This window comes from Neolamprologus multifasciatus, chromosome 1, assembly GCF_963576455.1.
Source record: "Neolamprologus multifasciatus chromosome 1, fNeoMul1.2, whole genome shotgun sequence".
NCBI classification, from domain to species: Eukaryota; Metazoa; Chordata; class Actinopteri; order Cichliformes; family Cichlidae; genus Neolamprologus; species Neolamprologus multifasciatus.
Genome location: NC_140439.1, coordinates 27,677,333 through 27,697,284, shown reverse-complemented (window position 1 = coordinate 27,697,284; position 19,952 = coordinate 27,677,333). Strand labels below are relative to the sequence as shown.

The 19,952-nt window shown below is 40.5% G+C and overlaps 2 protein-coding genes and 1 non-coding gene across 4 annotated transcripts in view; 1 reads left to right on the top strand and 2 right to left on the bottom strand.

Moving 5' to 3' along the window:
* Positions 1-14,626, bottom strand: part of LOC146525908 (FERM domain-containing protein 5-like) — an 86,080-nt gene extending 71,454 nt beyond the window's left edge. Inside the window, exon 1 of the mRNA XM_085167917.1 lies at positions 13,940-14,626. Within this exon, the coding sequence (XP_085024043.1) occupies positions 13,940-14,041 (102 nt within the window). The 5' untranslated portion in view covers positions 14,042-14,626. The remainder of the gene's footprint in view (positions 1-13,939) is intronic.
* A 746-nt stretch (positions 14,627-15,372) lies between these two features.
* trnah-gug (transfer RNA histidin (anticodon GUG)) lies at positions 15,373-15,444 on the bottom strand. Its single transcript has one exon. It is a non-coding gene; the product is annotated as a tRNA-His (tRNA).
* Positions 15,445-15,752: 308 nt separating this feature from the next.
* Positions 15,753-19,692, top strand: cry5 (cryptochrome circadian regulator 5). 2 transcript variants are annotated; one of them, XM_085167949.1, is made up of 11 exons: positions 15,753-15,876; positions 16,351-16,567; positions 16,671-16,865; positions 16,969-17,087; positions 17,227-17,381; positions 17,476-17,616; positions 17,831-17,998; positions 18,161-18,301; positions 18,475-18,626; positions 18,719-18,930; positions 19,034-19,692. In XM_085167949.1, exons 2-11 carry the CDS (start codon positions 16,353-16,355, stop codon positions 19,093-19,095), a joined length of 1,560 nt encoding a protein of 519 aa, XP_085024075.1. In that variant the 5' UTR covers positions 15,753-15,876; positions 16,351-16,352; the 3' UTR covers positions 19,096-19,692. The 2 variants fall into 2 exon arrangements, with proteins under 2 accessions (XP_085024075.1, XP_085024068.1); XM_085167942.1 differs by lacking the exon at positions 15,753-15,876 and having other exon boundaries at positions 15,903-16,567.
* The last annotated feature ends 260 nt before the right edge of the window (positions 19,693-19,952 follow it).

Sequence of the window (19,952 nt, the reverse complement as noted above, 5' to 3'; positions counted from 1 at the left end):
GTGATGCCCAGAGACAATGATCTTATGGAGGACACCGATATTTACGTTGACGCGGTGCTGGAGGGCCTTCCTACTAGCAGCAAATACCTTACAGATCTCCGTGAACAGCTACAGTCTGACAGCGTCTGTTCCCAAGTCATGAAGTTCTGTGCAGAGGGCTGGCCGGACAGGAACCAGCTGCAGGGAGTGGTAAAACACTACTGGTCCGAAAGAGCAGTTCTGAGTGTACACAATGGACTACTACTGCGAGGCACGAGGTTGGTCATACCTGCAAACATGCGAAATGCAGTTTTGGACAAAATACACGAGGGACACCAAGGGGTAGTTAAGTGTAGAGAACGTGCCCGACAAGCAGTGTGGTGGCCAGGCTTAAGTAATCAGATCAGTGAACTTGTCCTTAAGTGCAGGCTGTGCATACAGGAGAGAGTTAACGTGAGGGAACCTCTTATGCCCACACGTTTACCTGAGAGGCCATGGCAGAATTTAGGAGCTGATTTGTTCACACTAAAAGACAAAAACTATCTGTTGGTAATAGATTATTTCTCGAGATATGTCGAGATTGCTCAGCTCAGCCCAACTCGTTCAGCCAATGTGATTGTGCATTTAAAGTCAATGTTTGCACGCCATGGAATACCTGAAGCACTGATTACCGATAATGGCCCACAATTTGCATGTCAAGAAATGAGAGACTTTGCAAAGGACTACTGTTTTGAGCATGTCACCAGTAGTCCCAGGTACCCGCAGAGCAACGGCGAGGCGGAGAGGGGCGTCCAGACCATCAAGAATCTCCTCAAAAAAGCTAGCGATCCATACAAGGCATTGCTGGCATACAGAACAACAGCACTGGCGAATGGCTACAGCCCGGCTCAACTTCTCATGGGGCGCAGGCTTCGTACTACCTTGCCAATGCTTCCTGAAACCTTACAGCCCTGTCTGCCTGATTTTCAGCAGATTTGTCGTGCAGAGAGAGAGAAAAGGCTGAGACAAACCGAATGTTTTAACAAAAGACATAGAACAAGAGAACTGGATAAATTGTTGCCAGGGCAACCAGTCTGGATCACGGATGCAAAAGCACAGGGCACAGTGACATCAGTCCACCCAACTCCACGATCATACATCATCAGTGGACCCCAGGGACAATCAGAAGGAACCGCAGTCATCTTGTGCCGATCCCGCAAACAGAGACTCAAACCGAAGCAAAACAGATCCAGTCCACTCCTACAGAGACTGTTTCTGAGCCAAGCGCACCACATACACCAGGTGTGGTTAGAACCCGGTCTGGTAGGGAAGTGATTAAACCGAAAAGACTTGATCTGTGAAGCTAATTGTTTGGAAAGGGGAAAGTTGTATTTCAAATGCTAAGTTGTGGTTTTGAGAATAGCATGTTTAAAAGGTAAAATGGTTGGACATATGTTACAAGAGAAAAGAAAGTGTTTATGAAAATACCAAGTTTATGTTTCCTGAAATGCTGGGGTATGTCTGTATTGAAAAAAAATATTATGCAGTTATGTTTTGTTTGAAGAGCAAAAGAATGTACCAGCCTAACTTCAGTAAGGGGGATGTGGTGTAATCTATATTGATGTACATCATGCGCCACTAGGCGGCAGTACTTACCATCTAGTCAGGAAATGGTGGTATGTAATTAGCACGAGAGTAAGCTAGAATAAAGATGGTTGTTGCTCCACGTTATCGCTTGAGCGGGGAGTTTTATTCAAGAGCCCAACACAACAGATGGTGCATTTCATTTATCGTGCAAGTTGGACCTCGAGGTGCAGTTCCAGCAGTAAAGTCCAGTAATGCCAATGAAAAATACAGTTTATTGTCCTTCTTAGCAGGGTAGATCCATTAATGCATCTCGAGCAATACAACACAATGCTTGTTTTTGGCACTTAAAAACACCACTACAGCACATTTGTGGACAGAGCAGTGATCCATGTATGTATGTTATTCAGCCTGTCACAAATATACAACAGCATTTTGGATTAAGCTGGGTTTGGTAGCTCTACTTCAGCTTTACCATTTGGAAATTCGACCTTAGCAGGTGTTCCAATTCCAACCTTTGGAATGCACTATTAGGCTTGAGCACAGTGCTACCGTGCTTCAGTTTGCTGTCATACTGTAGCATGCTACTATTGTCTGAAAGAGAAACTGTTTTAATTCTTAAAACCTTCAGCTTACCATCAGTATAACCACCACTAATTGTCAATATATTTGCTGACATGTGTGCAACACAACTTTCCCACAACCAGGCACACTTCTAGCAACAGGCAGATAGTTTATCTAGAATAGAGCTCCAACATAGTGCTTTAACAGTAGGCTACATACTGACCTCCTCATCACAAAAAAGTAAAATAAGTAAAAGTCATCCTATCATGAACTCTGCCAATGGACACTGTACTGGCTCAATTACCCAACCCTCACAGGGATGTAAATGGTAAATGGACTGATTCTTATATAGCACTTTTCTATTCTCCCGGAGTACTCAAAGCGCTCTATACAACACGCCACATTCACCCAGTCACACCCATTCTCACAAGCACTACCTCTATACTGAGTGCTTTCTAACTACACTCACACACATTCATACTCCGATGGATGCATCGGAGAGCATCTTGGGGTTAGTATCTTGCCCAAGGATACTTGGCATGTGACCTGCTCTACCTCCTGAGCTGTCAACGGTTTTGCTGGAATTTGGTTAAGAACCAAGGTATGGACATCCAGATGTTCACACTGTGGTCAAAAAGGTAACTTGTAAACATTGAATCTTGCACAAAATTTAACATCAGTCTACCCTAAGAGTTCAATGTGAGTTAAAGAACCAAAGAAGTGGCCGTTTCTAGAATCACGCTGCTAGTGTAGATAAAACACAGGGTCCTCCATGTATGAAACAATGGCTTTAATTTCTAGTCTTGAGTAAAGTGCCTCTACCGTCCTATCTGCTGTGTCATGTATAGAATGTCTTTGCTGCGATGTTTACTGGTGTCAGGTTCACTCAGGCCAAGCTCATTAATCTGCTCAGCTGCAGTGCTACGGGCTGAGAGAGGACAGGCATAGAGAAGAAGTGGGGAATGAAAGTGAAACAGAACAAAGAGGGGATTTTACAGAATTTAGGGGGCAGGCAAGAGACAAAGAACAAAAAAAGAGGCGAGATGAAAGATACTTCAAACGGGGCCGACAGAACAAGACTGATAAAGAGACAGAGGACAAAGAAAAAGTGTTAGAGCATTGAGAGTAAGATTTGTTTTACTATAAGGCTCTTTTATACAACAAGTCAAATGGCATAACAAAGACAAATGCTTTATGTGTACTGGAAAATTCTCCTTTTACTACTTGAGCAACTTAGTGTCAGTGTTAAAATTAGGGCTGCCACGATTAGTCGACTAGTCACGATTACGTCGACGACTGATTTAATAGTCGACCCGTCGTTTGAAGCTTTGTAGGATCACAAAAGACGCAGGAATAAGTAGTAGGATTTAAGAGTGTAATAACGGACTAAAACAGAAGATGGCAGCACTGCATGTACAAGGATGCCAGCTGCCGTTAAACCCCGAAGAAGAAGAAGCTGTGTCCCAGAATTCATAGCGCACCCCAGTTTACAACAATGGCGGCAGCTAGTTAGTTTTAATATTACTCTTATTATTCTTTCTGGGTCACAAAATAAACGTTTAACCTATTTTCAGGTGAGAATGTAATTGTATAAACCTCAAATATGTGAGACGTCTGTTACCCACTAGCTCGATAGCTAGCCGGGGGCAAGGCTCACTAGAGCCCGTGAGAACACCGGACTCCCGGCAAATCGTTTTCAAACCCACTGCCATCTTTCGCTACTCAGGTTAAACATGTTATTGTTTGGCTTTTTTAGTATTTTATTTGTTCCTGAGTAAATCGGTTTGGCTGAGATTAAAGTTATAGTTTTTACACAGCTGAATAAACGTCAAGCAGACAACTGATTATCAGAAGTGTGAGATGCTCGAGAATATACTCCAGTGTCCCGTTATATTTTAGATAGCAAGGAGTTTATTAAACTTCACCGAAACAATCTGCAAATTTCATTAAAATTTAATAAACTATCATCTTGTCTTTATTTTTAGTTAGCACATACCTTAAACACTTAAAGCTGTAAGATAATGATAGTTATATAAGAGCAGATGCATGCTGGTGCAATAAGCTGTACGTTTTACGTCCAATGGATGCACGATCTGATTAGTCGACTAATCGCAAAAATAATCGGTGACTAGTCGACTATCAAAATAATCGTTTGTGGCAGCCCTAGTTAAAATATGAGATGCAATCAAGAAGACCCAAAACTATGCCTAGAAAAACTAAAAACTTGACTGGATCTCAGTATGTCTGTTATCACATTCAAGGTCAGAACAGAACTTCCAGGGAACGACTCAAACATGGCCGATTGAGAGCAGTGTATAGCTGCTAAAGGAGACTAAACTGAAGGGGATAGCAAGCAATTTTAAATCAGGTATAATGTTTCATTTTTATAGTCACAGTCACTTTTTGATCACACCTACAAATACTGGTTAGCCAGTGTGGGATGAGCTCCATGAAAAGCAACCTGAGAGCCAACAAGAGCTACAAAATGTTTTTTAGGAGTCTCAGTTTTGGATGTAAAAGATCTGTCCCTGTGCGATTCACTTTATGATTAATTTTCGCATACTAAATTCTCTTCTCTAATTCTTAATAAAAGTAATTACATTAAGCTTCCGTTACCTGCTGGTACTAGTGTACACAGAGAATATCCACTTTTCAATTAGCTGTTGAACAGTACATCAGTGGTTAAAAGTTTATGTGAGCTGCTGAACAGTTGTGGCATACAATACATAATGGCAGACAATCTACTATGGATTATGGGTTATATCTGACTAAGACAATGAATCAGCCTCTTAATCAGAGTTGCCCTGACTTCACTGGAGTCCTACACATTAGTGTCATTGCCAACACCCAAAGTCCCAGGATAAAAGCACACCAAAAGGCTCATCCCATCAATTCTGCACATTATGGATTAACATGTTATTTAGCAGTTTGCCTTCTCATCAGAAAGACATGTCAACAGGGTGGCACATAGCTGGCAGCGAGGCAGATAAGCAAGAGCTCTGTTTAAAGCACATCCTACTTTTATTCTATATTAAGCCTTTACAGGTTAGAAATAAATCTACTTAGGAGGCCAAATTCTTTCCCTGAATGCTATGCTTGTGCTTTTTTGGCCATCAGTTGAAATTTATATCTGCATATTCTGTAATTATATGTTCAATAATATATCCCAAACACTCATCAAAGGAGACTTACATGCTGGGCTTTTCTTTTAGCACCTCTGAAGGTGCTACGTGAAGCACCACGAACTGTGATGAGAGAACAAAGCCATCAACAGTTTTTCATTATTAAATTGTCCAAAAATAAAGGCTGAACACCTCATTTAGCTCTTTTTTAACATCTGGGAGCTTCCAAATTCAAAGACCGTTCTGTTATCTCCAGCTGGCAGATCCAACAGAGCTGAGACTGAAAGCTCTGATCAAAGACATTTTGACAGGAGTGACAGCATCCGTGCTTGCACCAGCTGATCTGATGCGCAAACATTTACAGAATGCACAGTCCAAATTGAAGGCTGGTTAATTGTCTATTGAATCAATGAAGTCCCAGAAATTTGGTCAGATTTGTCCAGGGCTGTTCAATTAGGGCAAAACCCATGATTACTATTATATTCATCAGTAACTGCAATCTAAATTACAACCCCTGAAATGAACAAGAATATGAAGCAATAAGAATGGCATTTTTGTTTTAAAAAGAAACAAAAAAAAAACTTGCACCACATTTTTTCTGAACAACGTATTTTAGTACCTACTAGTTTGACTGCTATGACATTGTGCACAGACATTCAGATAATGAATCATTACGTGATCCCCTAGCTCTTCCACAAGGGCCACCAGGAGGTTTATGTCTGTGCTTTTTGGTGAAATATTTTGATAGAGTGCCATGAAATATCAATATTTTTACTAGCAGAAGTAGTAATATGCACAATGGCATTAGCACTGTTGTCTCACAGCAAGAAAGTCCTGGATTTGAATCCACTGGTCAGCTGGGACGTTTCTATGTGTAGTTTGCTCGTGCTCCCTGCGGCTGTCTGTATTATTTCCAGGTACTCAGGCTCCCAAACCCAAAAAAATCCTTGTTAGTTTAACTGGTAATTCTAAATTGCCCGTAGGTGTGAATGTGAGGATGAGTGGTTGTCTTGTCTCCTTGTGTTATCCCTGTGATAGATTGGCGACCTATCCAGGGTGTACCCCACCTCTCAATCTATGACAGCTGGGATAGATTCCAGCCCCACCACGACCATGAATAGGATTAACCGAAGAATACAAATGAAATTTTAGCACAGCATAAGTGCTTTGACTATTGTTTGTCCTCAAGGTACAAACTGAAAACAACCTGAAACCCAAACCATTTGGGAGCCAAAGTATAATATTTATCAAGAGTGAATCAATACCTGCTGCAGTTCAGTGTATGAAGACCATTTATAAACTTGCCAGTTTTACTACAGAACAATCTTTTAACACCAAATTGATATTTTTGAATGCCCCAGTGCCTTCTGGTCTCTTGTGAGGTACTCAAAAATTCGTAATTTGCTATTTTTCTTATGTTCATTATTTTAGTGTGGAACCTTGATGAAGACACCATAATCAGTAGAGGCCCTTGCATGTATTCAAACACAATATTACAACGTCTACTCAAATTCTAGCAGAGTACACCAAGTGGAAAAGAATACAAGTGCACAGAGACCACTTTGGAGATGACGGAAACCTATTTCAATAATGCATTCACAATACAAACAAGACAAGCTTCTTCCAAGTTGCGCATTTGGCTGCATTACAGCAATCCTAATTTCATTAGTGACTTATCCAGGGCTTGAGTTGGTGCCAGGTGACTGAGTCACTTAATCACAGTGATAAGGTACCTTTCCTTGCATCACTGCATTTCTATCATTCACCTAGCTTTCAATCACTAATATATACATATTCTGGTTCACAACAGGAATATTAAGTTAGAGCAAATGGCCCGCAGTATTTAACTCCAAATATTAACTGCCTGACTGCTGGATGATATTTGCTCAACTGTATGTTATATTGAGCTTTGAGTGAATTACATAGCTTGTATTTTCATAGAATAATCTCATGAAATGTAACTCACTGGTTTGTGAGCCATTGGAGAATTTATTCTGCTGCTCTGTGTTGAGACACTGCTTATTACTAGTGCTAGACCGTGGCTGTTTAACCACACTCCTTGACTACATAATTCAAAGGCATCCAGGGCATAACTGCCAAACAACACGTAGATCCAAATAATCCCTGTATTTGTACACCTCTTTAATTACAGTGATTAATTCAGAAGAGTAAAGCCAACACAGATACTCATGAGCTAAGGCTAAATCCAAACCAGAGTAGCACTGTCAATATATTCTAGGACAAAAATAATAAAAGGCAAAAGACGCACATAAAGAAAACTGGTCAAGCAATAGTAATCTCAAATTTGAAGTTAAATATAAACTTATTCTTTTTAATGTATACTGCAGATCAACTGCAAGGTACCTGAAGCATCAAGGCATTGCAGATGGGAGGAAAATGTAATTCACAGTAGTGAATCAACAGTGTGGCTCACTTATTTTAACAGGTTTTAAAGATTAAATCCCTGTCCTATCATTTTATTGATTTGGACAATCACGCCTGTACTGTTGAATGGTCTGGATAAAATACTATTATTATTTTTTGTAATACTGAATGAAGAAACTATTCATCCTCTTATTGATTGGGATAGGGTGACTCAGCAGGTAGAGGGCATCTGCTTATTGCAGATTGGTGATTCGATCTATGCTCCTCCTCTTCACGAGCTGTCTTACGTTAAGTACCCCAAATTACTCCCTTTGGTCAAGGCAATGCCTTGCATGGTAGCATGCCACCATCAATGTGTTTGTGGGTAAACTCAACCACAGGGGGCCACAAGTGAGTGTACTTCTAGCGCTCAAGCCTAGATAAATGAGAAGGGTTGTGTTAGGAATGACATCCGGCGTAAAATCACTACCAAATCAAACATGCGGATCATCAAGAATGTGATTTTCAGAAGGAGAGAGGGTCCAGAATGCAGGACGCAAAGGTGGGATTCAAAAAACTAAATGATGAGTCATTTATTAGGTTGAAAAATAATATAAATCTAAAACAGAGTCCAAGTAACAAAAATACAAAACAAGAACAAACAGGGAAAGAGGAAGGCAGGGAAACAATGCTACACAATAACACAAATATGTAGACTTACATTTGTAACTAGAAAGATGAGGTAATCAGAGAAAACAAGGCGAACAGAAATCAAGATAACAAGAAAAGGGGGAAATAAAACTAAATACAGAGCACAAGAGGACGCAAAGGACTACCAAAATAAAATAGGAAGCTACCAAAATATGAGCACAAACACAGCGACTGAGACAACCACAGGACATGAGGAACACAGAGGGAGCAGGAATAAACTTGAAAACAAGGAATCAAATATGAATAATCAATTAACAATAAACAGAAATTCATTAGTGAGCAAGAACAGACAACTCTAATAACAATAATAATGATGAAGAGTCTATAATCAATAAAATAAATAATAAACGATAAAGAATCTATACAAAACATAAGAAAACAAGACTTGAAAGTCTTGTAATAAGACGAACTAAATTAAAGTAAAAACTCTAAACAAGAAACAAACTCAAATATAACACATACTTAAACATAAATGAAAACTAAACCTTAAAAGAACTCAAAAACCTGCGTCCGAGACCCGAGGACCATGACACTGAGAAGTGGACAGATGAGATTAGGCAGGGGCCCCGTGGACTATGATGTTTGCAACATTGTGATCTGCAGTAAGGCGCAGGTACCAGAGAGGCCAAAGGTTCACAAGATGGTAGTGAGAGTATAGCTGTGAGATAATGGCACTAATAAAACATGGAAGGCACAGCTGGTGGTGGAACAGTCAAAGACGTTAAGGGTTTCATTGAGAGTGACCAGGATGGACAAGATTAAAAATGAGAACGTTAGTGGGATAATTCAGGTTGAGCAGTTTGGAGCAAAAATTAGAAAGGCAAGGCTGAGATGGTTTGGACATGTGCAGAGGAGAGATAGGGGACAAAGGATGTTGAATATGGAGCTTCCAGGCATGAGGAAAAAAGGAAGACCTCAGAGAAGATTAATGGATGCAATGAAGGAGGACATCCAGAGGATTGGTAAGATAGAGGAGGATGTCAGGGATAGGATGAGATGAAGGCAGATGGTTTATTGTGGCGACCCCTAAAGGAAACAGCAACAGAACTTAGTAAAGTGTATAAAATCATAAATGCAGTCAATTTATATTTGGCCAAAGATCACTAAGAATAAAAGGACTGGTTCCAGTAATACTGAGGCTTTCCCAGGTTTCTCAGGTTATACAAGCTATACCTCTCCATATATACTGCCATTCAAAAGTTTGGACACACCTTGTTATTTAATGGTTTTTCTTTATTTTGATGACTATTTACATTGTAGATACTGTGACAGCCAGTGGTGTGGTCTCCCTTTTCCTTGTCACATCCTTTGAGCCAGGTTGTGACAATAAATACTGAGGGCATCAAAACTATGAATGAGCTCATATGGAACATGTAGTAAACAAAGTGTGAAATAACTCAAAACATGTTTTATATTTTAGACTCTTCAAAGTAGCCACTCTTTGCTTTGTTGGCAGCACTGCAAACCTTTGACCATCCCGCAATGAGCTTCATGATGTAGTCACCTGGAATGGTTTCCTCTTCACAGGTGTGCCTTGCTAGTTTTGAGACCACCAGTTGTGCCGTGCAGAAGTCAGGTTGGTACACAGCTGACAGCCCTATTAGTTAGAATTCATATTATGGCAAGAACCAATCAGCTAGGTAAAGGGAAATAACAGTCTATCATTACTTTAAGAACTTGCCAAGTGCAGTCGCAAAGCCATCAAGTGTTAGAGATTAGAGCCCAGATAAATGCCACATAGAGTTCCAGTAGCAGACACGTCTCTAGATCAACTGTTCAGAGGAGACTGCATGAATCAGGCCTTTATGGTCAAATAGCTGATTAAAAAAAAACTACTACTACTACTAAGGAAAAGCAATAAGCAGAAGAGATTTGTTTGAGCCCTGAAACACAAGGGATGATGTGATGGTGTGGGAATCCTTTGCTGGTGACATTGTTGGGGATTTCTCCAAAACTGAAGGCACACTGAACCAACATGGCTATCACAGTATCCTGCAGTGATATGCCATCCCATTGGGTTTGCATTTAGTTTTAGGACATTGACCTCCAGGCTGTGTAAGGGCTCTTTGACCAAGAAGGAACATGATGGAGCGCTGCGCCAGATGGCCTGGTCTCCGCAGTCACATGGCCTAAACCCAATGGAGATGGTTTGGGATGAGATGGAGCGCAGAGCGAAGACAAAGGGGCCAACAAGTGCTCAGGATCTCTGAGAAAACCTTCAAGGTTGTTGGAAAACCATTTCAGGTGACAACCTCATGAAGCTCATCAAAAATATGCCAAGAGTGTGCAAAGCAGTAATCAGAGAAAAGGGTGGCTATTTTGAAGAATATAAAATATAAAACATGTTTAGAGCTATTTCACATTTTTTTCTTTACTACATAATTCTATGTGTTCATTCATAGTTTTGATGCCTTCAGTGAGAATCTACAAGGTAAACAGAAAAACCATTAAAGGAGGTGTGCCCAAACTTTTGACTGGTAGTGTAGCTATAGTCACTCTGAGCACAGTGTTTCTAAACAGCTGAATTCGGCTGAACCAATGTCTTTCTATCTTGGCCAAATCTAAAGTAAATCTTAAGCAGCCTGTGGAGAAGTGAATTTGACCTTTTAGCCTTTAAAGTAAGTCTCAGCTGTAATGAAAAGGGGAACACTGGATTTATTACACAATGTAACTGAGCATAAAATCCAATTAACTGCACAGCTCTATATGTCCATTAGGTTACTCCTTCTGCACGGCCATTGCTACCTTTAAATGCTGAAATTTTGCTTTTTCAAAACTATCTCAAAGTTTTCCTGATGGGGTTCATAAGCAACAGGTGGCCCCAGTCCTGATCCTGTGGTTACTGAACTTGATATTCTTTAAAATTTGGGGTTTTCAGCACCACCTTCCACCTTTTCATTACAGCAACCATTTACCTTCCTAATTTTTCCCTGCATAAACTGCTCAGTCATGAGCTGAGGCTTAAACATCTGTGGATGTGAGACATCTGTGAATATTGTGAAGAACAGTCTTGTCAGAACAGGACAGATGAGTGAACATGGTTCTCCCTGTTCTTGAGTCTGATTATACTGTAGGCAGGCCTGGCCAACTGACAGGCAAAGTTAGAAGTCCATGTTAAAACAACAGGACACCTTCACCTTCTCCTACTCCACTTTAGCTTGTCTTCACATTGAGAAATTCTCCCAATTATGGAGGTTGTATCTCCCATTGTTCCCAAAAGATGTGATTTCACTCTAACAGCAGCTGTTAAAGGTGTAGGCTAATTGAGCTAAATGGAGAATGTGACCACTGGGCCCCACGAGGACCCTTTATTCTGGGCCACCTCTGTAAGGTGGGCCAGGAAAGGACAGCTACCATCCACTCTCAATTTCCCTGAGCCCACAATTATGTCATCCTGCACTAAGGACACTGTAATGTCCTTTACTCCAATGCAAAATGAAGTGAACACCAGTGTCTATTTAGCTTTAGAGATGCTTTGTGTAAAACATAAAATAGAGTTTCCTAAATACTGCATTCACCCATTCGGATGTCAGCAAATAAATGGCATTGTTGTTGTGAATAATAGACGATTGATTAAGCCGATGATCCTATTTATGTCTCCATTTAGACCAGTTGTGCTTCATCAAGGGCCCCATAGTGTGAAATAATGGCGTATGTCATTATTTCCAGCATGGGAAATAATGACATACGCCAAAAGAGCACTAATCCTTCTCAATACAAGCTCCACTAGAAATTAGGCATTCTGTCCCTGCTGTGTGGTTTCAGTTGCTTAAAGGATGGGATCAGCATATCTTGACAGCCAAACACTTTGAATCACGCTCAGGGGAAGGAGCTGCTTAGAAGTCAAAGGGGAAAAAGTACAGGCTGAAACTAAGAGAAAGCACAAGGACACCGTGTCGTCCCCAAACGCGGCCAAAGGCAAAAATCTACATGGTGTTTTGCTTGTTAAACAGTAGTGTTAAAACTCACTCAGGTAAATTGGCAAACTGGTCAAAAGTCAATTCATCTACAAAGCACATCATTTTCTCTCAACAGTAATGTGTATTGAGCTATGAGGACAGCCTCTAAGTCATCTAAACGAGTGCTCACCAACATGCTACACTAAAAAAACAGAATAATTTGAATGAAAAACATTCATGTTTCTCCCAACTTGTTGATAATGCTGATTTTTTTTTACAGATAGGAAAAGACCTGACACTGACAAAATCCCCATTTTATCTGTCCCCTGAGCACCGCCACTTTAAGTTGTTACATGCTGAAAGCCTTGCTTTGCCTTTGCTGTCAGATCATAGAAATGAGCAGGTGTTGATGGCCTTTCTCTGCTGTCATCTCTAATTCAGCACCACTGGAATCTCTTCCAGTAATAGGCATCAAACGCACCTCCAGCAAATCAAAGACCAGGTTAGACGACGCACAAATCATACTTTATAATGATGCAGCAGCACAAAAGACACAAACACACTTGATTTACAGAGGATGTAGTGCGCATTAATCACTTACTCTTATTCCTGCATTCATTCATTATAAACAAACTGTGCACTTATTGACTGCAATCATGTTTTGCCTTTATTCGTACCAATTTATTTTATTTAAAGTAACTCAGACTAAAGGAAAATGTGATCTTTATTTTACTTACAATGTCAGTTAATGACGCAAAAGTACACAATAGAAAGAAACTGGCCTCTGTCTTTTACCTTTTCTATAAGATAAGATTTTCTGAGAAATAATTTTTGGAGCCATGTATTTGTCATTTATGTTCACATTTTTAAACACTCAAACAATTTTTAGATCGTTAAGGTTTGTGCTGCAGAACTCTTTGAAAATGTAAATATGATACTCGTTATAGATTTGCAAAAGAATATTTCTGTGTTAAAGCTGACTCAGATATAAAAGACTTTCTAAATGGCTCAAAACAACAACCACAAATACAAAAATGTATGTACATCCCTCTCATCACAAGTGCAGTTTACCAGCCAAACATGAGGTCAGCCTGAAGGTCAACCACCTTTGGGACTATGACACCTGAGTTGGTTACACTAACTATAAACATAATTAGTATATAAACATCTAACATTCTGTCAGTCTATGATAAAACCAGACTGGCTGATGTAGCTAAAGAATCTAGAAATCCTGACTGTCTCCTCCACTGAAATCGTTCAAGATCAGATTATCCAGATTAGTTTTATAATGCATTCTAATCAATGCATGCAAAAAGCTGTCAAGAACAACAGCTGATGCTGATATTTTATTTTGTATTTATTTAACATTAGTGTATTCCTTCTGTTTGGCATATAGAGTCATCTGGCCATCCTTGATATTTGCTACGCAATGCACGAACCACATGCGCTCATCATGGCATGTCCACACAGGTATCTCTCTGACGAAAGCCTAACATCCGCAGCTCCACAATGACAGACTGCACCATAAAACATACAATCAGGTGTAATGTGAAGATGATTGGACCTGCGGTAGATGACACCTCTTTTAATCTGAATGTTTCCTGCAAGCATCACATTGAATGTGACGGGCGAGCGGTTGAAACGTCACTTTACCTGATCGCCACCCTGTTACGTGTCAAAAGCACGTCCTCCGCAACAAGGTGATTTGAGAAACAGGAAATGTTGGTCTCCACTGACCTGGATCGTGCAGGTGTACTCCGAGTCGTCCAGCAGCCTCACGGTGCAATTGCATTCCCTGTCCAGACTCCTGATGCTGCTGCTCATTAGTCGGCTCAGCATCTTCTCGATCGTCTGCGAACGGGACCACAGAGAGGTGCACACAGCACATACATACAAGTTTAAGTTCTGAGGCGTTAACGGCGTCCCTGGTCTTTGCTCCAACACCTGGTCAGCGGCAGCGCGTGTGCAGACAGGCGGCGGTGGTGCATCGTTTTATTAGTGTGTGAGCGCGGACTGAGCGGGGTGCTGCGTTTCTCCAGTCAATGAGAAGTGGGAACACTGCTGTAACTGCTGCTGCTGCTCCTCTCTGGTCCGGTTAAACTGTCACCCCCTCACCACACCTTCTCCCCCCGTTTCCGCCGTTGCCATGCCGCTCTCAATGGTGCTGGGCGGGCTGTTTGATGAATGGCGAATCTGTCAGCCAACAGAGCGGGAACTGATGCTGCCTTCGCAGAGTTAAAAACAGAAGTCGAAATTCCGATAGGCTGCCGCAAGTCGTGACTAAATCCACATGGAATAATAACACAGCTTCGCAAGTAAAACAACAGGCAGGTGCCTTGTCCTGTTTTAGAAGTTGCTCAGTTAATTCAAGATGGTAAACGAATAACTAACTCAATAAAAGAAGAAATGCGTCAGCTGAACATTCCCGAAACATACTTACGCTCAACGTCACACCTCACGTGCCAAATTTTACAGTTAATTTATTATTGTGTGTGTTAAAATGGATATTTCCGACAGAACGTGAAGGCAACAGCATATTTTAGCATTCAATCCGCTTCACCTCCACAGGTTGGTTTCCAGTCTTTAATTATGTAGTCAGAGAGACGCATTGTTTATAGATGACGAAGCTGTTAAACTCAAATGCACTTTGTTTATCAGAAAGTAGAATATTTATGTATCTGTGCTTCTGCCAGGCTATTTTTAAATGACAAGTTATTTTCTGTTCGCATTATTTCCCTACTTTTATGCCCGAGTGCGACCCAACATAATTCTTTGATTGGCATGCCTTGCTCACGAGCAGCGGAGGACAGGCGGTATTTATTATCCTACAACTGATCAGCTTATTGTACAGAGAAAGATCTCGGCTGGATGAGTTTGGACCAAACAGAAAACAGAAAACTCCAGTTTCTTCAACCACGTCTCTCTCTGGGGGTGCTTCATGGTAATTACAATGGAGCAATGGGGGAAACAGGGCCCTAGTCCTTTGTATTGTGGCTGGATACGGTTTCCAAAATACTCCCAGTGGTAGTAAACGAGTGAACTACCACGTATTTTAGACCTGTTTCATGTTGTACACATTTACGGCCGGAATTTTAAAAAATAATCACGAAGCCACATATTTTTCTTACATAGTCGAAAAGAAACTCATCTGCCGTGACATTGTTTCACAATGCCGTGACCCGGATTCGAACCGGGGTTGCTGCGGCCACAACGCAGAGTACTAACCACTATACGATCACGGCGAGCTACGATGAGCTGACGGGTTTAGAGAGGCAAAAACGAGGTGTCTTTAGTAAACCCTCCCCGAAACTTTGTCAAATTGGTGCTATTGTTAGTGATTGAGGTAAGCTTCAGATATATGATTTAAATAAGCAATATACATACATACATTGCACAACTTTTAATAATTATCGGCAGCAAATGGAGTTAGTGTGACATTATAAGAGTATAACTTCGGTTATTGTCTGCCCGACGTTACCACCTGGTGGATAAACCGACAAACTGCTACAGCCGCACCACGTGTGGTTTTGCTAAGCCTCCTCTGGTTGGCTGCCCTTGCTGCAGACGTAACACGTCTTCCTGTTTTGTAACGCTCTGAATGTGATTGTTACCAAACACTGAATTTTTCTACAGCAGTTGATCTGAATCGCGCAAAGTTGAAAAGCCCCAAGAAGGTAAAGTTTTGCTTTTTTTGGCTTGAAATGTTTGAATGTTATTATATGCTGTAGTTATCATACCGTTGATTTATTGCATTGCATGTTAGTTGCAGTTTAGAGGTTTCTGCAGGTTCTGCCGCTGAAGTGTAAATTTAAGCGGATGCTCAGAACTTCCAAGGAATCATCATGCATTTTTTTCAAGTTGTTTTGTGAAACGTAATGTTGTTTGGTTTGGTTTAAGATTTGTGCTGTATTTACCGTAGTTTTAAAGATCTTAACTCTTAGTCGTTTACATTTCTGAGGCTTCTGTGTCTGTGTAAGGATGTGCTCTCCATTAACTGAAATTTATGAGGTGGAGAGGAGGAATGGATGTTAACCTACAGCATCAGTTCCTTTAAAAGGTTTAGTTTATGTGACACGTTGACACAAGCTCACTGAAGATCATTAACTTGATGTTTTGGTGCCTTATGTTTGTGATTCACGTGTCCGCAGGTATGGCTCACACGTGTATTCACTGGTTCCGCAAAGGACTCAGGTTGCATGACAACCCAGCTTTGATGGCTGCTATCAAGGACTGTAAGCAGCTGTACCATGTGTTCATACTGGACCCTTACCTCCACAACAACACGTGTGTGGGTATCAACCGCTGGAGGTTCCTCATTGGAGCGCTGAAGGACCTTGACGGAAGCCTCAGGAAGCTCAACTCTAGGTAGAGACACAGTCAACACTCAGCAACATTAAACACTTTTTAAAAAGTCAGACAGCTGCCATCAACCTATATTGTCATGTTATGGTATGTTTAATCTACTTAGGCTGTTTGTTGTGAGAGGGAAGCCAGAAGATGTGCTCCCCAAGTTATTCACCAAGTGGAAAGTAACCAGGCTGACCTATGAGTATGACACAGAGCCCTACAGCCTGCAGCGCGACAGCAAAGTGACGTCACTGGCCAAAGAACGTGGAGTTGAAGTCATCTACAAAGTCTCACACACTCTTTATAATATTGATAGGTAAAAATCTTGCTGAGCATTTTCAGACCTGTGGATTTTTTTTCTGTCTTACTTGTGTTGTCATTTCTTGACTGTGTGTGTGTGGTTTTTTTTGTCTTAATAGAATAATTGAGGAAAATAATGGAAAACCACCACTTACCTATACCAAGTTGCAAGCAATAGCAAAGACTATTGGTCCCCCTAAGAGACCAATCCCTGCTCCAACCATGGACGATATGAAAGGTATCACAATACCAGAAAAACAGACTAGTGTTACTGAATTGTCAGACAGAGTTATTTGCAATGATGTATGGACATTTATCTAAAAAGCAAATGTCAATATTTAGAAGTGATTAGATTAAATCTATCCCCACTGTCAAAGATGTAAAGACATCATCCTCAGAAAACCACGAGAAGGAATATGGGATTCCTACACTGGAGGAGCTCGGCCTGGACACTGCTCCTCTTGGAGAGGATCTGTTTCCAGGAGGAGAACAGGAGGCTCTCAGGAGACTAGATGAACATATGAAAAGAATGGTAAATTAGATTCACATCTACATCCTGTTATTTGCAGGATTGTAACAAAAGACATGCCTACATTCTCTGAAACATTTCTGTGTATGCCTTTCAGAAATGGGTGTGCAGCTTTGAGAAGCCACAGACTTCTCCAAACTCTTTGAGCCCCAGTACAACTGTTCTCAGTCCCTATGTCACCTTTGGATGCTTATCAGTCAGAACCTTCTGGTGGAGACTCACAGAGGTGTATAGAGGGGTGAGTGATGCACTTTACATAAAGATATTGTAGTTAATAATGGTAAGGAAAATTATGCTGTAGTATTGCTTAATACATTTCAACAGGAAAGAAACTGAATTAATCATTGCCACTACAAATACTTTCCTTGTGTGATTCCTGTGGTGAGAGACTGTACGTGCAATGTGCTTGTATTTGCAGTAATCTTTGTCTTTGACTTGTGTGATTTTTGCAGAATAAACACTCAGATCCTCCAGTTTCTCTGCATGGCCAGTTACTCTGGAGAGAGTTCTTCTACACAGCCAGTTTGGGCATTCCTAACTTTAACAAGATGGAGGGTAACAGCGTGTGTACTCAGGTGGACTGGGACACAAAGCCTGATTATCTAGCTGCTTGGAGAGAGGTATTGAGATTGAGTCCTTGAATGAAGTGTCTCTAGAGAAAATTGATGGTGCGAGAAGAGGAGTTTTCATGTTGATGTACTTATGCAATTGCTGTTAAATGTGGAGTAATCTAATTTTCTGTGTCATAGATGATTCATTGTTATTTCGCACTCTCCTTAAAGGCTCGGACTGGTTACCCCTTCATTGATGCTATCATGACTCAGCTCAGGCAAGAGGGATGGATCCACCACCTGGCCAGACATGCTGTTGCTTGTTTCCTTACTAGGGGAGACCTCTGGATCAGCTGGGAAGAAGGGCAGAAGGTCAGCTCGCAAAGGCTGCAGCTGCTAATATCACAAATATTATAATACTACTGCTACTAATAGTAATTATTATTAGCTATACACAACACTTGTGGGTTTTTTTCATCATGAGTCCAGCAGTACATATGCTAAATCAGTATAGTACCCTTAACATTTTCTCACTGCTCATGAAGGTGTTTGAGCAGCTTTTACTAGATGGCGACTGGGCTTTGAATGCTGGAAATTGGCAGTGGCTATCAGCGAGCACCTTCTTCCACCAGTATTTTAGGGTTTACTCTCCAGTGGCCTTCGGGAAGAAGACAGACAAAAATGGAGACTACATCAGGTAAGATCTATCAGCCAAACGTATTACCGAAACAATTCACATTCATTACATGTATCGTTTCAAATGATTTAGCATTTCTCCTATGTTTACAGGAAGTACCTCCCTCTTCTGAAGAAGTTCCCAGCAGAATATATCTATGAACCTTGGAAAGCTCCACGCAGTATCCAGCAGGCAGCAGGATGTATTGTGGGTAAAGACTACCCACATCCCATTGTACAGCACGAAGTGATCAGCAAGAAAAATATTCAGAGGATGAAACTTGCTTATGCCAAGAGATCCCCAGAGTCACCTAGCAAAAGCAAAGGTACTGCAAGAAACATACAGGAGCATTATGTCCTTTTATATTAGTCATGCTTCAATTAAATTCTGTTTCTTCTTTTGTTTTTATTTCTTTGTTTTCCTCCAAGGTGTAAAGCGGAAGGCTCCATCCATCATTGAAGTGATCAAGAAGAAAGCAAAAGTAAAGTAATTAGAAATCATGTTCACGTTTTGGTATCGTTCCAGTACTTTAGTTTTATCTCAGTCCACAGTTTGCTATATTGTGTTTTTATTGGGATTTTCATTGGTTATTTTATATCATTATTATTGTTACTTTTTATGTTGTATTTATGTCAGTGTTTAAAAGTCCCTCTTGGATTTAAAAAAGGTCAGGTGAGAGACTGCACAGAGATTAGGTCATGTTTTTTAAAGGTTAATAACCTCACCTTGGCTAAAGTGTCAAATTGTTATTATGTTACATAGGGAAAATAATAAGCAGGTCTGAATGTCTCTATGTTAGAAGGGTGTAAAAATAGACTTAAGTTAAAAAAAATTAATGCAGACAGTAAATATGGTAGATATGCATTAACTTTAATGGTTCGGTCATTTCGCCCACCATACAATTCAAGGAGCACATCAGAAAAAAGTACATTAATTATGGACAATGAAAGAATGGTTCTAAAAAAAATAGAAAATCAAGAAAAGTGGAAAATTTTAAGTTTTAAATCTTGGGTAACATAATCCAACATCTCAGTTTGATTGACATCAGACATCAATTGTATTGTGTCAGTTTGTTGACATTTGCAAACAGACTGACACAATTTACACATGATTTGTTTATGAGTCAGATTGTATCATTGTCAAATAAGATTCTTGTATTAATAGTAAGCATACACTTCTGTCTTCTTTCTGCTGCCATTAAAATAAAAAAGTCTTACACTTAGAACTTGGACGTGACTTCACAGAGGATTGTGTCCAATTGTACAGCTGTCTCATATATTCAAAACTAAGACAACTGTTTACAGGTGAAATGATCTTTTCAGCTCATGTTATCAGCTTGCAAAGTTT

Bases quoted from the DNA above. Each gene is read 5' to 3' on its own strand.
- cry5 (XM_085167942.1), top strand. From the start codon at position 16,311: ATGTTTTGGTGCCTTATGTTTGTGATTCACGTGTCCGCAGGTATGGCT. The intron at 18,302-18,474 runs GTCAGCTCGCAA...CTGCTCATGAAG, and splicing joins GCTGGGAAGAAGGGCAGAAG to GTGTTTGAGCAGCTTTTACT. The intron at 18,627-18,718 runs GTAAGATCTATC...CTATGTTTACAG, and splicing joins AAAAATGGAGACTACATCAG to GAAGTACCTCCCTCTTCTGA.